Source organism: Numenius arquata, chromosome 8, assembly GCF_964106895.1.
Source record: "Numenius arquata chromosome 8, bNumArq3.hap1.1, whole genome shotgun sequence".
NCBI classification, from domain to species: Eukaryota; Metazoa; Chordata; class Aves; order Charadriiformes; family Scolopacidae; genus Numenius; species Numenius arquata.
The window spans coordinates 29,965,106-29,983,086 of record NC_133583.1 but is presented as its reverse complement, the minus strand read 5'-3'; the positions used below and the strand labels follow the sequence as shown (position 1 = coordinate 29,983,086).

The window sequence follows — 17,981 nt, the reverse complement described above, 5'->3', positions numbered from 1 at the left end:
CTCTTGTCTGGGATAATTCCAATATAATTGCATTTGCCCTCTTTTCTCGTAGAACAGAAACATGATATAATTGTGCTCTCAGTTTTATATGACTTGGAGAAATAAGAGGAAAAAGGAGTAGAGACATGTGCCATTAACTCTGTATTTCTCAGAGGAAAAATATCTCATGGGGAAGCCTGTGGTCCGTTGCCAGAGATATTCTGTATTCATCAGACTCCTGTTGTGACAATTCGGATGCTTTAGAAATCCATTTAGGGCATTAGAAATGGGGGTGCAATTTAAGCATCTCCACTGGTTTGACACAAAAAAAAAAAAAAAAAAAAAAGCTACAGAAGTTAAAAACAACTGTAGGAGAAGAATTTATGGCTCTTTACGTGTCCCACGGAGCTTTAAAAAAGAGAGGATTTTTTGCAAAATGTAGGTATTATGGGAGGAATATTATGTTGAATGTGGTGTACTGTGAGCCGACAGGTTACTATGTTGGAATTCTCTTTGCTTTTTATACTTGTAGTATAGAGTTGTGACATGATTTGAGAAGGAAAATGCCTGGTGTATATAAATATATATATGTACTTTTATTATTATTCTAGCATACCACCCGGTGTTCATGTAACTCAGAGCCTGCAAGTCCTACACTAGGGCTTGAGCGCACTTAAGGCACAGCCTTGTTTGAGAGACCTGTGGGAGCTATAAACCTATCCTTGTGTTTCCAAATTCTGGGTCTGAGCCAACAGTTACTTCTCACACTTGTTGCAGTGACATATAGTTGTTACTGACCCAAGATCACTTCAGCTATGTTCGGAAACATGCCTTCTAAGGACCCCTTCTGCCAAGGGGATTTTCTCTTGGTCACTTAAACATTTAATTCCTATCATTTTTGGGCTGCTGGAGTGGTCAAAAAAATCATTTTTAACAGGGGTCCAACTTAGTTATATCTAACAGAAAATGTCTTTTGGGCTTTTTATTATTATTTCTTCTTTAAAACTGCATTCAGTAATACACAATTTAAACAAAGGTACAGTAATTTTGTAACTTCAAAAATACAGAGACAGTTTGGAACTCTGAACACTGTCAAAAGTTTTGTGAGCTTAAAAAAAAAGTGCCATGCATGACTGTAAGCTTTAGCTTTGCTTTTTTTTCTTTTTTTTGTATCAGGATCCACCTTAGCTTTTCATGTTCAGTAGCTTGTTTTCCACAGTTCTCACCACTTTCAGTCAGTCAGAAAGTTCATGATCACAAGTAACAGAAGAATAAAGTCCAGAAAAGGTCAGATATTCCAGTCAAATGTCTGAGTTTGATGGACTTCAGCCTGTGTTTCCAGAAACGTGATGCCATACCTCTCTTAATTGTCTGATAAGAGAGTTGTAAGGAGTAACTTACTTGACCCTCTATCTCCTCCTATAAGCAATTCTTTCTGCTCTTCCTTGCATTATATAAACAAGATTGCCTGGTGCTGTGCTTCAGTTCTGCATGTTTTTGTGTCAAGCTGTGACAGAGTTGCCTCTTCATCTTAGTTAAGTCGTCATTGTCTTCGGAGTTCTTTGTGTTCACTACATTTTTATTTTTTAGCTTAAGATTTCTGTTGACTTTCAAAAAGAAGAGAGTAGATATAACACACTAAGATGTGACAATTCAAAATAAAACTGTACTTACATTAAACACAAAAATTATCAGCATGATGAATAGCATTAAGAATTGGAGAGAGGTCCATATGATAGTACCCATTACATGAACTGTAGACAATTTTTACTATAATTCACTTACATTTTTAAGTGAGGTTTTATAGTTCAAGTGGGTGGTTTGGAACACATCACCTGACAAAAAGCAAATGAAGAAAGTAGAGAAAAAGAAATTAAATGTTTTCTCTTGCTCCTGTCTGATGTGAAGAATACAGAGACAGCCAGCAGTCACGGGGAACTTAAATGAGATGGTCACATCCAAGAGATTTCAAGCACCTTCACATATTCTGAGAAAGGGATCAGCAAGTCAAGCAACTAATGCTGTTTGGGGCCTTCAGTCCTCCTGAAATGGTTGTGTGTGTTGCCTACAAGATAGTTAGAAACAATGCTTTCGGTGATATGACCTGATCACTGTGATCTCTATTCAGAGCAGAAGCGTTCCTCAGTTAACTTTTAACTTGCTGTTAAAAGGTTGAGCTTTCTATGCAGAATGATTTGTGAAATAACTTGTGCCCTATTTCTCTCCCCCTACTGAAAGATGGTGTTAATTCTGGTCTCTGGGCAATCCACTGCTGGCAGACAACTATACCCAAACCACAGACTCTATGAAATTTAAAGAGGTGATGTATTAAAGGAGCAGAACACTTCTTTCCCTGAAGATAGGCATTGAACACCTGGCTGGAGCTGGCTGAGGGCAAAGAAAGAACCACAAAGCCTTTGAAGTATATAAAATATAATAGCTGCTTATACCTTTTGGAAGTCAGTAACTTCACTGGATACTGACATGCCCCTGAATAATGTGAGGGTCCGAAACAGGGCTGAGGCCATGTCACTGAGATGACTCCCTAGGCGTGTGAGACCTGGAGAGCTGATGCAGCACATCACGCTTCTTGGATAAAAGGTGCTGAGCTTGTGGCTATGAGTTTCAAAGATATCTGTCTGTGAAGTTCCCAGAAGTGATTCATTCCTGTTCAGCACATGCAGGAAAAATGTCCAACCTGGTGGTTCAAGCTTGCCTGCAATGTTTGTGTTCAGGGAAGACTAGTTTAATGTTAACTGCATCTAATTGCTTGAAGACCTCGCTCAAAAATGTAGTCGTATGAACCCGAGATTACCTGTAGGGGAGGTTTTTCAAGAGGCAGACAATGTTGCCATATTGGTCCAAGGACTTGGACCTTGATTGTTTGTTTGCTTTCCAGAGGTCTAATATTGGTGTGTTTTCTTTAAAGATACCCTTCAGGCATGTTGGTAAATATAATGGGGAGAAGAGAAAGTGTGCTGTCTCCCCCCATACACAGAAATAACTCTGGTGTTTGTAGCTGGTAAGACTCCACAACCAGGGCAAAGGTGATGAAAAGGAAATGCTGTGCCATAAACAGTGAGCCGTGTTCTGATCCATTCATTTACATCTCTCTGATGAAACCAAAGAAAGTTTAAGTGCTCTTATAAATCCTAGTCTAGGTTATATTTCTCAAGGATAGTAAAGAGAAAGCTGTAGAGCTGGAAAACTGGTCTCCTGGTTGCAGTATGATGTTTCAATGGGGATTTTAACTATCTTGATTTTCTTTTTCCTGCTTACATTGTATACTTGGCATGCCCAGTGCTGTAAAAGGGAGGATTCTTACTGGAGTTGGACCATGTGAATGAGAAGCAGAAACAGTTTATACAGTACAAAAAGTAAAATAGCTTTAAGCCCTCAGACTCTCCTCTTCTGCAGTCCCAAGCACTGTCATGGCTTAGTCATGAGGCTTTTAAATCCTAAATGAGCTTGAGTAGCAGTAAAAGGCTTTTCAAGCCTCCTTTTGGAGTAGAAAGTCGGGGTTTCTATCTGCTACTGGCTTTGGTTTGCTGATTTGGAGTAAACTGATGGTGCTCTCCCTCAGATGAATGACAGGCTACAAAAATGAATCAGAATACTTGGGGCTTTTTTTGTTGTCTTGCTCCTAGTTGCATCTGCTTTATTAAAAAATGTGGAATTTATTTGTTATTAAAACTTGGAATGTGGTGTGGTTGAAAACTGCAGACAGAGCTACTCAAAGCTAAACTGAAATTTCCTTGTTTTATTCCACAGCAGTTGGGTAAAACAGTTCACATAAAGAAAATTAAGGAACTACTCAGTTACCACATTACATGTCTTGCAGGTTTACCCATCGTCTTCTGCATTAAAATAGCAAATACTCTATGTATTTGTAATGTAATGCTGCAGCATTTGGAGTTTCTCATAGTGATAAACAAACATTGTCCCATGACTTCTTGTGCCTTCCCAACAGAAAACTTGTCTTTTGTTTCCTACTGAAGTTAACAGTCCACCTGGAAAACAGTTACAGTACTGCAGAAATAAAACTGGTCCTGAAACATTGTACTCCAGGAGAACAGGCACCAAAGGAATGTGAGACAAATGGAGCAAAATTGGCTGGAAGTTTCTGATGCCTGGGAAATCCATGGTGGGAAGCAGTTAAGATGCATTTGGGAGAGCAACAATCAGCATTCATTCCAGTAAAGCCAATTAAGCTAAAATAACAGCAGAAACCAATGTGGTTACATGAGAAGCAGAGTCAAACATAGGGCAGTATAAGCAATGGAAGAGTGGGAGAGTTATGAAAACAACTAGAACCAAGCAAAAAAGAATAATTAGAAGAGCAAAGAAAAATATTGATTGTCATCTCAATTAAAACAGAGAACGACTAGCAGAGCTATTCCCTTAGCGACTTTATATGCGCCCCAGCAAAAGCTTCCCCCCTGTGCTATTCAACCAGTTCTTTCCAAATTAAAAGAAGAACAGATCACTTACTGGAAGTCATCAACACATTATTTATAAATGGACTGGGTGTGAGAAGCTACCCTTACATCAGCCTTTGCTTGCAGTTTACATACATTTTAGCCCTGACCCAAAGCTGAGATTTAGCTGCCCATGTTGTTATTTAACAAGCACAACTGAGAAAATACAGCTGGCTGAATTTAGTCTGCATGTGCAAGCCTGAAAGCTATTGCATGGACAGTGGAGGAGAGGGAATACCCCACTGTAAAGATTATTCCACTGATGGTCTTAAGTATGTGTTTGGCAATTACAGGTAGTTTTGTCCATGTTCCTGTCTAATTTCTTAAGAAATCAGTCATTTAATCTCTTTTTGCAACTGAGGTTCTCCTTGTTCTCCTTAATTGCTGAGATTCCCTTCAACTCATGCTTTAGAAATAATTGTGGTAAGAAAGAAAATGCTGCTTTGCTTTTTTGGCAAGAAATGGTCTCTTTAATTCGTATGCAGACCTATTCAGCACCAGTGTTATAGCTGTCTTCCCAGATGAGAAAAAACTACACAGAATTCCCATGTAACCTATTGAATAACTTGTGGCTACGTGGTATGAAGGCCTCATTTTCCACCTCCTCTGTGCCCTGGTAGCTCATCTTAGCAGAGATGTTAGACTTGGAGCTGCCACAGCCTCATCACGTTTTGTGGTAGCTTGTGGGCAAATGTGAGTGGATGAGTAGTTTCTGTGTTCTCGGTTTGTAAATGACAGAACCAGATACGCTGCTTCTGCCTAACCACAGATAGATTTTGGAGACTGAAACCTTCAGAGAGATGGGATTCAAGCAAAGCTGGTATGGAAGTCAGAAGAATTTCTGACAGGTGTGAAACTTTGAAAGCGTTGCTGAACAGAGCCCAGAGTTTGTAGTTGGCAGGACAGGAGTTAAACATTAAAAACTTTTTTCTTATAGGCAGGAAAGGAAAAATTTATAGCTCGTAATCAACCCATGAAAAATGTAGTCTGTGATCTTTCTTTCCTGTCAGAGATCTTGGAAGGCTCCCGTTCCTATCTGTCTGTGGGGCTATTGGGTACAGGGAGTTTCTTCTCAAGGGCAGCAAATGTAAAGCTACTGCAAGATATGGGCAATTCTCCAGCCTGTTTTCAGAAAGCTTTCCTCCCTGACACACCAATTAAACAGTCAGGCGATAGGAGGTCACTAGGGCACAGTGTACCTTTTTTTCCTCTTTCTTCTTTCCCCTCTTGACTGAAATGAAATTTTTGCTGGCAAAAAACAGTGTCTGTAATGGCTGTGAACTCTTCACCCTGCTCTGGGAGACTGGGTCTGTCTAAAGATCTGTTTATTCTTTAGCTTATGAAAGTGGCCATCAACCAAGCCTCTGGAAACTGAGCTTAGTATAAGGAGTGTGTGAACAGTATTAGTACAAGAACTTATCCTGCGGAGAGGCTTCTTCTTCCATATCATTGCTGAACTGGTAAATGCTCATAAGAAAAGAATACCTAATTTATATTTTGGTGGTGGAGCCAGTAGGGATGATGGTGAGTATGTGATGTGGGTGTGGAAATGGGGCTACAGAGCATGAGAAAATAAAATATTAGCGCATGGACCGAGGTACAGTGTTCCCCCGCCTGTGGTAGAAAAAAAACAAAAATATAGTAGACATAGGACAGTGGTGTTTGTGACTTAAGTGCCGCTGTGATGACACGTTCTGCGTATGCATGGGGCTACAGTAGACAATTAAAAATGTGAGAAGACAGGATGATGGACTGGGGGTTTCGGAGCATCAATGTGGAAGCCTGCCTGGGCAGAGTTGTGGAAATTCAGTCCAAAAGAGTTTTCAAATCTAAAGAGAGCCTTCTGAGCTGCATGATCTCTGTGTCATGTTTGCAATGAAACCTGAAATCCAGAAGATGCTTGTATGTTAGTTTTTGGTTGTAAATACTTTTTGTAGCTTCAAAATTATAATTCCAGAGTTTGTCCTGTCAGCAAGCCTAACCAAACAGTATTACTGACAGCTTTCCAAAGACTCTCTAATTGAAACTTCGAAGTTGCCACAATATCAGAGAAGGAAACAGAAGAAACAACAGACTAAAGTGGATAGGACTTGTAAAATGACATCTGTGTGCAGTTAAAAATTAATTGAGTTTTGAGGAAAAAAAAAACATTAAAATGGGACAAGGAGAATGGGAGAGGCTATCTTTACTCTTTCTTAACTATTGGTTTATTTTGAGTGGCACTGAGCAGCTGAGCTAACCAGATACTGCTGTGGTTTCCCTACTTGCAGAACAAATTTGCCACTATTTGTATGTGGCACTGATATGAGAGCTTTCTGGGTTGGCTTTTGGGTTCCTTGTTGTCTACATGTGAAATCTGTGTTCATATTTGAACTCTTCTCCTCATGATTTTATAAATTGAGAGAAGTCCTCCTGGCAGGCTTGTCCCTTTCCATTTTGCAGCTATTAACGCAATAGACCCAGAGCCACTACATCCATGTGTTTGAGGATTTGAACTTTAAAAGCCAAGTGTCTGATTATCATGAGTACAGAGCACAGATGCTCTGTGAACTGACACATCTGTGTCTCTAACTGCATACATGCTTTCACGTGGCCTTTCTCCTCTTCACGGAGTATCATCGAGAGTACAGGATACTGTTATTGCATGAAGGTCTTGTGAAACAGGGTTACTGGAATAGGTATCGGGGAAGGTTTTTGTAGCTGTGAAAAATATGGTCGTTGGAGGGCTAAGGTCTCACAGCTAACTGTGCAGCACAGCCCTAATTAGCATTTGCAGAACTGAATAGGACCTGCTGCAAACCAGGGCTGTTGTCACTGGGTAGTCTCAGCTGTTTTTCTGATGGCAGTAGAACTCATGAGATCTGCTTCCCAACAAAACTGTTTCTTCTCTCCTAAACATCTTCCCCTGCTTTCCGTGACAGCAATACCTGTAAGTCACCTCTCATGCCCACCACAGCATTTATGACTACTGGCTGGAAGAGATTTGAAATACAGGTGTGGTTTCGGTGTCGCAAAGGAAATCTTCAGGACATCTTTTTCTCATGAACTTTAGATGTTCATTGTGCCTTTTATTCTGGAACAAGTGGCTCTTCCCCTCTCATGTTATGTCCTACTGTGAACACCACAGTAGGTGATCATGAGATAGTGGCCATGGCCAGTGTGTCATGTTACATGACCACACAAAAGTCCTTTTCCCTAATTTCTCTGTCAGTTCAGGTGAACAAAATTATCTTTTAAAACTTTTTTGATATGCATTCTATGTCTTCCCAGCCTGTAACATATGCTGTGGCCAATGCTAATTGGTGCACCAAAATATACATGCTGATTTTCCAGCACATGGCTATGAAGAACCAAAGATTTCACAGTCTTTCCTGCAGCAGAAAAAAAGAAGTTGATTATTTTTTATCTAGGCTTGAGTTTTCTTAAAACTTGAAGAAATTTGATTATTTTTCCAGGCTTCTTCCAGTTTTTCCACACTTAGTTGAAATTTGTCAACAATATTGTAGGTTATTTCTGGAAAACCATAGTATAATTTTTAAGTCTTATTGTCTTACAAAATCAACTTGAAGCGATGAAAAATCCCCACTAAGACAGGATTTAAAGAAATTCCCATAAGCATACATTTGCGCAGTATCTAAGTACCAATCTAATAGGTGGGTGTGGATTAAAACCTACATTAACCAGGAAAAGTAGATCAATAGATCACTTCCCTCTGTTTCAAGCAGGGGGGGAAGCCACGTTGATTGATCAGCTCTGGTTTCCTTGCACCCCCCCTCAGCCTGTAGAAGGGTTGTCTATGGACAGTTCTCTATAGTTGGTGTCTTTTTAGCTGCATGTGTCTAAGAAGGTCTGGGATAACTTTCCTGAATGAGATCCAACACTCTTGTATCTCCTTAAGCATCCTTTTCCTGCACCACCAGCATGACCAAGATACCTTTTGCATGGTATAATTTGACAGCCCCTCCTTGTCTTCAGGCTAAGGGTAAAATCAAGATTCTGCTGATATATTTTTGTTATGCATTTCTTTTTGAGATTAGCAAGACCAATCTCTCTTCTGCGTTCAGCTATCGTGGTGCTTCAAGCTTGATACCAGGCACTGGCAGCATAATGCTGCCCATGCTGCACGTGTCATGATTAGGGTTTTATCTTCACAGATGAGGCAATCTCACTAACTGTGTGTGCTCATGGGGGTTAGGTTCAGGCTTAGACTGTTTTTTCACAGAACCCAAGGTTTCATGAATGGGCAGTCTTTCTACTAAGACAGCAGATAATGAGTAACATAGTGTGGAGGAATATGCAGCTTCAGTTTGGTCCCCAGACTCAGCAGCAGCGATTGATGAGAGGAAGGCCACCAAAGGAAGCGTTTGATTTAGTACTTCCGCTGAGAAGCTGCTATTCTGAAGGAGCCACGAATACCTTGTTTCCTCCCTGCTATTTTCTCACAACATCCCAGGGAGCAGTAACGGAGCAAACATTGCAGCCTCACCAGGCCACAGCTTTTCCCACTGGCACAAGATGGAATAATGAAATGTTCTGCTTTTAATTGTGTGCATAATGTCTGGTAGTTATTCAAACATGGTCATGGTAGAGCTAAGCAAAGATACTTAAACTGATTAAACAAAGCATAACTCCAAGGTAATTTGCAAGTCTTGCTTGACAAACAGTGCAATACAGGGAAACAGGATGATAATGAATGCTGGTCATAAAACCAAATAATTTTTATCTGAGGTGCTGGTTTTGTATACTTGGGAGAGGGCTATTACTATTGATTGCAACAAATTAGTGAGACTTGGTGGAATGAGTTCCATGATTGGAGTGCTGAGATGGAGGGCTACAGCCTGTTCAGGAGGGGTAGGCAGGGCAGGTGAGGTGTAGGTGTCGCACTATAATAAGGGAGAGGTTTGATTGCACAGCCCTTGCAGTTAGTGATGATGTATTTGAGAGCCTCTGGGTAAGGATGAGTGGTATGGAAAACAAAGGAGACATTGTAGTGGGTGTCTACTACCAATCACCCAGCCAGGATGTAAAGAGTTGTTCTATAGGCAATTAGGAGAAATGTCTGGATCAGTAGCCCTTGTCCTTATGGGAGATTTCAACTTCCCAAACATCAGCTGGAAATATCATAGTGCTGTGACAAACAGGTCTTGGAAAGTCTTGAAGTTTATGGGAGGTAACTTCTTGTCACAGGTATATTCAGGGAGACAACTAGGAAAGATGCCCTCCTAGACTTGCTGTTTGTGAATAGAGAAGGACTCATGGGGGATGTGATGGTAGGTGGTTGTCTTGGCCACAGCGATCATGAAATGATTGAGTTTAAAATTTTCAGTATAATGAGAAAAAAGGACATCAGGGTTGCAACCTTGGACTTCAGGGGAGCAAACTTTAAGATATTTGGGGAGCTATTTAGCAGAGTACCCTCGGAATCTGCTTTTGAAGGCTTAGGAGTCCACAAGTGCTGGTCAGTCTTTAAGATCCACCTTTTGGAAGCACAGGAGCAGCCAATTCCACTGTGAAGAACTGGCTGAACTGCAGAGCTTAAAGGGTTGTAGTGAATGGGGCTACATCTGGCTGGCAACCAGTCATCAGTGGTGTTTCTCAGGGCTCAATTCTAGTTCTGTTCAATATGCTTATCAATGATCTGGATGCAGGAGTTGAATGCACCATTAGCAAGTTTGCTGATGATACCAGACTAGGAGGTGTTCTTGACTGTCACGAGTGACAGGAGGCCTTGTAGAAGGATCTAGATAGATTGGAGTTGTGATTAATGGGATGAAATTTAAGAAGTTGAAATGCTGGATTCTGCACCTAAGATGGAGTGATGCTGGGCACAAGGATAAATTGGAAAAGGAGTGACTGGAGATCAGCCCTCTGCAGAAAGGGATCTGGGGGTGTTGGGTGACAACAGGCTCAGTGGGAGCCAGCAGTGTGCCCTGATGAGTGGCCCCCCAAGAGGGCAAACCGCATCCTGGGGTGCATCAAACACTGCATGACCAAGCGAGGGGGTTATCCAGCTGTATTCAGCACTGGTGTGTCCTCACCTGGAGTACCGTGTGCAGTTCTGAGCCCCATTGTTTAAGAAGGATGTGAAGGTCCTTGAATGTGTCCAGAAGAGGGCAACAAAGCTGGTGACAGGGCTGGAAGTTATGTCCTGTGAGGGGTGGCTGAGGACTTTGGGCTTATCTAGTTTGGAGAAAAGAAGGCTGAGCGGTGACCTCATTGCTCTGCAGCTTCCTGAGGAGGGGACGTGGAGAGGGAGATGCTGAGTTCTTTTCCCCGGGATCCAGGGACAGGATGTGTGGTGGTAGTTCAAAGCTGTGCCGGGGAGGTTTAGGGTGGACATTAGGACACATTTATTTACAGAGAGGGTGGTCAAACACTGGAACAGGCTTCCTGGGGAGGTGGGTGATTCCCCAAGCCTGTCACTTTTTAGGAGCCATTTGGACAGTGCCCTTAACAACATGCTTTAACTTTTTGGTCAGCCTTGAATTGGTCAGGTAGTTGGATTAGATGATGGTTTTAGGTCCCTTCCAACTGACATAGTCTATTTTATCCTATTATCTTAATTGCCTTATTTATCATAATTTGATTTCCTTGGTTTAATAGGATAGTCTCAATATAGCTTAAATGTATTTGATTCTTTATTATTTTGCATTTTGGGGCTATAACTGGATCTGCTGGTAGGAATGCAAATCAGGAGCAACTTCACTGAAGTCCCTGGCAAAATCTGAGTGACATCTTACTAAGATTCCATGCATAAAAAGAATAAATTCCTTGCTCAAAAAGTCTTCATATTGCCTTCACGTGGAGTATGAATGTCTCAGTGGTTTTATTGTTATATTAGATACAGATATATACAATTTCACCAATGCATGCTGTATACAACCAGTGTGTTCTCTGTGTATTTGCTCTTAGTGCAATAGCATCAATCTTACGAGCCTGGCTTGATCAGTGCTCTGAGGATTTCAGAGAGCTGCCTGACTTCCCATGTTTGCTGAAGTTGCTGGATTACCTGAAGACAAATATGCCTGGCTCTGACCCAGAGAAGAGGGCGCAGAACCTCTTGGAGCAGTTCCAGAACCAAGAAGTGGAAAATGACAGTAAGTTACCTTTCCCTTCTGTTGTTTGTTCTCCCAGACTGTATGGTACCACAGGGATTTATGTGCATTACATTTCATCAGCTCTCGTGCTAACTGACAATATTGTGAGATGCGTGAGTGACTTTGTTCTTGTTTGGGTTTTTTTTTTGTTGTTTGGTTTGTTTTGTTTTTGTTTTAAAGTAATAATTTCTGTATGAAGCTGCAGGTTCTGTGCAGGGTGAAATAGTTGTACAGTGTAGGTGCCTATGCCTGTTCATTCTGGGCTGGACTGGGAATTCCAACACTTCTCTAATATTTAGCCAAAGCTTTGAGATTGCTGCAGCAATTAAAGGGTTAATTGTCAGCAAACTTCCCATGTCATTGAATTAAACCACATAGCTACTCTTTTAGCTATTCTTCTCACTTCACCCTTACCCCTCTAAGAAAAGCCCAAACCAACGAAAAGTAAAACACAGAGCTGCAAAAAAGTACAGCTTGAGTCACAAGCCTTGTTGTCACAAAGCTTTTCTTCCTAGTTACCATCATGTCAAAGGAAGTGTCTGTGGCTGTTTTTTCCTATTTGAGTGGCTGGCTGCTGGTATCCAAGGACAGAGGAAAAACTTACGTTATTGGGGGTCACAGTCTGCTGAAACAATAGTGAACTGTAGTAACACAAATATGCTGTGTGCAGCGTCAAGCGTGACACATACCCTTATCCTGGTCAGAGAGCTTCCTGTGGCATAAGCTGAAAAGTCATAGGAGCTCACGTAGTGTGTGAATGAGAATTAGAATCAACTTCCAGCTTTGGTAGAGGGGTGAGAGGGAATAATTCATGTAATAAAGGATAAAGGAAATGACAGGAAAAAAACCCCAACATTTCATCCTATAAAAATCATGTCTGCTGGATGTTCTAGAAATACCATGTCAATGCGTAATACCGTGAAATGCCAAATTAACTCTCGTTAACACATACATAAAAAGGAGTACACACAGAGCCCAGACGTTTTCCTTACTGAACACAGGTAGGTGAACAGGATTGCTAATATGTGCCTATTGATGTCCTTTCCTGGGTTTGGTTCCCATGGGTCAAACAAAGAAAGCTCACGAGAGCTATGTTTGGGTTCATCTGTTGTTCAAAGTGAGCAGAAGTTCCCAGCAGCCCTGTTTCTGCATTTGTTTCCTTAAGTAGTAGTTGAAAACATTATTTTCCGAGTTAAAGATGGGTCAGTTTGAATAATGTTTTCAAAACTGTGGCAGAATAGAGGCTGTCAATTAGAATAAAATAAGAGGATGAGAAAGCAATTAGCTTGCAGGGTCTGCAGAGAAGAGTTTTAGAGTTGCCACTTACTTTATCCGAGCTCCATCTTTGTTTCAGAGATTTCTTTCAAAACTCTTAATGTGTTGTCTGCAATCAAGACTTGCTGATAATTATTGTTCTAAAGCATTCACATCATGTTCTCAGTTTACAAATTTGGGTCCTAATACTAGAGTTTGATTTGTGTAATCAGACCTCCATTCAGTGCTGCCATCAGCCATGCCAGTAGATTAGATTGCAGTACCAGATACGCAGATAAAAGCTGTTCCCCGGCCTCAGTGCTTGCAGCTTGAGCAATACAAAGCAAGGTGAGTCAGAGAGTGCAAATTCAGAAGGGGCTTCTGTTTGCTCTCAGTGAAGTCAAGGCGGCAGTTGGGCTTTGAGAGGGCTAAATGGATCAGAGCGATTTGAAGATGATGAGATACTTGAGTATAAGAGGATTCCAGCTTCTTGGGGAGTTAGGGAGAAGACTGTTTAGGCATTTATGAAAGTGAGAGAGAAAGGAGAAAAAGAGGCATGAAAAAAGAAAAGGAAAACCTTGCATTGCACTCCAGGACCTGGTTGTAAGGGTGCTGTAAGGTTTTGAGTAGGGTTGTAACTCAGTGATGAGGCTTTTCAGTTGAAAGAGTTGAAAGGAAAATGAGGAGTTACATAGCCAAAAAGAGAGAGACAGAAGTGTGACTCTTGTAACAGTTCAGTACATGTCCATTTAATTAGGGGGATTGTTACAAAACAGCCACAGAAAAATAAGCCCTGAACAGAGATCTCCATTTATCACGTTTAGCTCTGTCAATAAATTGTGAGATTGGAATGGAATGTATGGTTGGAAATGTGGATACAGCCTGTAGTTATAATTTGTTACACAAAAACTAGCAGTTTACATTGACAATTAGGTTTTGCTAATTAATAAAGAAAGGAAAAATGAAGTATTTCGAAAAACGATGATGAAGTATCACTTTATCTGCTCTATTGCTTTAATGACTGTTCTGCTTTAATTGGATATGAAATATTGCATAACATCCTCTGAAATGCACTGCTTGTTTTTGCTAATGAAATCTCACTAGTAGTAAACTCGCTACTTTCGTTGTTAGTCTTCAACAAGTCCAAGCTTTTTTTCCTCTTTCTTCCTTTGGAGTTACTGTTGCCTTACAGTAAAAGGAATTAGGAAGAGGATTTATTTTCAGGAATTTTCTGTTTGACTTCCTCCTGTACCATGGGAAACAAGGGCATATTTCTTTGTGTTCTAATGCGGCTTTGTTCCCAACCTGTGGGAGCCAAAAGGTGACATGGGAACATTTGTGAAATCCCTTCCCTTCTGCACTGGATCGGGTCCCGCAGTGAGGACAGCTCTCCTGTCTCACCTCTTCACTGCTGCCCAGTGCAAATTTAGAAGCAGCATCCAGCTGAATGCTGCAGGTCCTCATCGTATTCCCTTTTCTGGGAAAAATTCCAAGAAAGGGAAGGTGAGGGATGCTGGATCAATATAGTCTGTGTAGCCCTGTGAAGGCACAAATGATGCCAAGAAAATCTGATACATCCTTTTATTTCCGCACGTGGGAGGTGAAATCTGGGTATAAGAACATTCCTAATGTAATATTTTGTGGATATAATTGCAGTCTCATCCCTTTGTATTTTGGTTTGTGGTGGTTAGTTTCACATTGTAAAATGCATAAATATTGAAAAGTAGATCAACAAAACTCTGCAATGTTAATAAGGAATTTTTGTTGGGGGGGGTGGTGGTATTTATTCTTTCAGACGAATGGTTAGGAAATGGGTTAACCCACTTCTAAGCTAAGAGACCCTGAACAGCTCAATTCTCTCTAACTCTCTCTTCCACCTTCTCTTTGCCAATTTAATCTTCTGTTGATCATCTTTCTCACCAAAATATGCAGCACAGTGGGGCAATTTGGATGTTCTGCTAAAATACATACAGTGATGTTTTGAAACAAACATCTGCTTTGATTCACCGTTTGCTGTATAAATTTATTGTTATGTTTTCCATCCTGGACAGATGCGTTCCATAGCACTTCCCCCTGTAACCTATCTGATGAAGAGGAACTGGAGATCAGTCCAGAAGAATTCTCTTTTTTCCAAGAAGACCTTGTGGCAGAACAATTGACATACATGGATGCAGTATGTAGAATATATGTACTTCTTGAAATGCTAAGGGAAATAGTGCTGGTCTTCTAAATTTTTATTTATAGGTCCGTTGTTGGGACACAGAACACAGCTCTGCTTGGTTATGCAAACTTGTTTCATTCGTTGGGCTTTTTCCTTCAGTCATTCTGAAGTGTTAATGTATACTGTGTAGCCTTTTTTGTTTGTAAAGTTTAGTATTTGACACCTGAGAAAAAGCACATTTTGACTACATTCCTGCCTGGCCTAAAGAGGTATAGGTACTCTTAACTGTAGTGCTCTAATTTAGTTTGTCTGTATCGATCTCCTTCAAAATATCATTATATAAAAAAATTTCCCCTTGGCTATGCAACTGTTGTAAAAGTGTCTTTTATTCTCCCAGCTGAGAGCTGGTTTTGGGCATCAAGCCTATAAAGAGTATGCCAAAGTGTATATTTTAAACTGAGAGAAAACAAATATTTACCTTGTAATACTGTATTAGAATTAGATCCAATTTGCACTGAAAACATGCATTTCTTCTTGTGGACAATAGAGATCTAGGAGAATTCTGCTGATGTACACGCTTCTGTTTCACTCTAGGAACTTTTCAAGAAAGTTGTGCCCTACCACTGTTTGGGATGCATCTGGTCTCGAAGGGATAAGAAAGAAAATGAGCACCTGGTACCTACCATCAGAGCCACCATCTCTCAGTTCAATGCAGTTACCAAGTGTGTTGTCAGCACTATCCTGATGAACAAAGAACTCAAAACACAGCAAAGAGCCAAGATCATTGAGAAGTGGATTCATATTGCACATGTAAAGCATTTATTCTAGACTGTTTAATGTTTCTTGTGTGGGTACCTTGGAGTGAGGGGGTTGGGAGGGGAGAAAGGGGTTGTATGTGTTGGTCCCAGGCCAGTGAACATCTTAGCTTGAATTCTCTCTATTTTTGACTGACTTTCTTTGTAATAGCAGATGAAGTATTGCCCTTCCTCTCCTTGGTTCCTTCCCCACCATGGAAACAGGGTTGATGCTTGTCTCCCCGCAGGGTTAGGAGTGCTAATTAACGGGTGAGGCAGATACTGTGTCTTGCAGATGGGGAGTGCCATATACTGGATAATGTGTTATTTACGGTAAGATAGGTATACACTCAAACAGTTCACTTTCCTAGGAAGAAAATACTGCTCATATCAGTGAAAGAAGTTGAAGTGATGGTTGATATCATCCAAAGGCTAGACTTGTTTTCAGAGGAAAGTTTAACAAGAATGGAGTAGGTCTGGCAGTGGTGCAGGCAGGAGGCACCGTCAAAATAAGCTTCATGCTTACCTGCCTTTGGCCATTCACATTCAGTCAATGAGCATCACGCTCCCGCTCCTGCATCTACGAACACCATGAGAATTGAAATCAGCCATGGTGGAAGACAGCACAACTGTTCGTGTTCTCATACGCTTATATATATTTGTATGTATATATGAAAGGAAAGTAAACACAAGGTTTTAAGTAAGTGCAGACAAAGCTAATTTACTTCTAGGAAGCAGTAGCCTCTTCAACTTGGAAAAAATGAAAAAAGTTGTTTCTGCTTTTTTGTTTTGAATGATTCGTGAAGCTGAAAAGTCATTTGCCTACTGAGTTATTCACAGTTTATATTAGGTACACAAAACAGCAGGGAGCAAGAGATGCAAGCAGTGACAAGAAAATATAAGTAGAGTTACAATATGGTACTAGTCCCCTCATCTTCTGACCTTTCTGCTGTATCGTCTCGCATGTTTAACATGTTTTTACTCTTTGCTTCAATTCCTTTGTCGTGTAGCAGATTAGGTGTTTCTTAATCTTTGCATGAAAGGGTTTTGCATGCCTTCTTTACATAACTCTGGTTTGCTAATTTCTTAGATTTTATCTTTAATATTTTACTGCAATCTTTTTAACTCCCCTTCAGAGCGCTGGGCAGCTGGCACTAAACTAGATCTCTCTTTTGAAGAGAACTTTAAAGCACTTTCATATGGAAGTGTGTTGACTTTTGTTTTAAGAATCACATGGGTTCTTTCTGAGCTATACAAAATAAGCAGTCATAAAAAGCTCAAGCCAAACAGAGGCTTTCCAACCTTGACAATGCACTTCTATGCTTCCAGAGGCAGCATTGTTAGTCCTGGCACCTAAGCTCCAGCAACTGCATGGTTCAGGAAACTGGTATGGGGAAGTAGTCTTTCACCTCCCTTTTGGCACTTACGCCGACTCGTTTTTGTTATCATCTGCTGGCTGCTTTATAGCCCATGTGAATGGATTAGGAAGTTTGATGCCTATTTTCTGTGTGCAGATCTTTAAGTTGCAGAGGTTACCGGCTAAAGGGGCCCTTACAGGGCAGACTGGTCTGCAGTTTGGGCGAGCAAGTACGAAGCAGCTTCCTGCTCATTGTGGGTCAGCAGGAAGGCCCAGGGAAGCCAGTACAGGCACCACGCTCATCATACTTGTTCTGTGGATGGAGAACTTTGTTCTCCACCTCTATTGATTCAGTGCTTCTGCCTTACTTAATTCATACACATAATTAAATACTTCAGTCTTAGCTAAGCACATGAAAAATGCATGTGCACGCTTTACAAAATAATTGCACATGTAGAACAGCTAGTTGCATATATACTTAGCTGCCCACTTCTGAAGAAAGTTGCTTGCTTTGTGCATGCAAATGAGTGTTTTGAATAGTTAGAGGCCTGAATTAGAAAACAATCCACTCATTAAAGTGCAGTTATTCACTGACAGCTAACTCTGTAACTTAGCAGCATGGAATTCCATGTTTGTTATCTGTTTGTGACTTTTGGATCCACTGTCTTGGTTTACAAGATAAACCAAATACTTTTTCTAACTGCCAGCCCTCACTGCTATACCTAAGGTTCCTGAGCAGAAGCAGCCAATTTCACTCACACAATATTTTCTTTAAAAATAAAAAGTAAAAATGAAATTATTAATATCCTGTTATGTTTATTTTTTTTTTAATCAAAGTTGCTTCTGCACAGGATTCTTTCT

General features: G+C 40.7%; 1 protein-coding gene across 2 annotated transcripts in view; it reads left to right on the top strand.

Moving 5' to 3' along the window:
- The window catches only part of RGL1 (ral guanine nucleotide dissociation stimulator like 1), a 79,086-nt gene that overhangs the window by 41,844 nt on the left and 19,261 nt on the right, over positions 1-17,981 (top strand). For both annotated transcript variants that reach the window (XM_074151434.1, XM_074151435.1), the window contains exons 5-7: positions 11,370-11,554; positions 14,860-14,981; positions 15,564-15,779. In XM_074151434.1, coding sequence (XP_074007535.1) covers positions 11,370-11,554; positions 14,860-14,981; positions 15,564-15,779 — 523 coding nt within the window. The remainder of the gene's footprint in view (positions 1-11,369; positions 11,555-14,859; positions 14,982-15,563; positions 15,780-17,981) is intronic.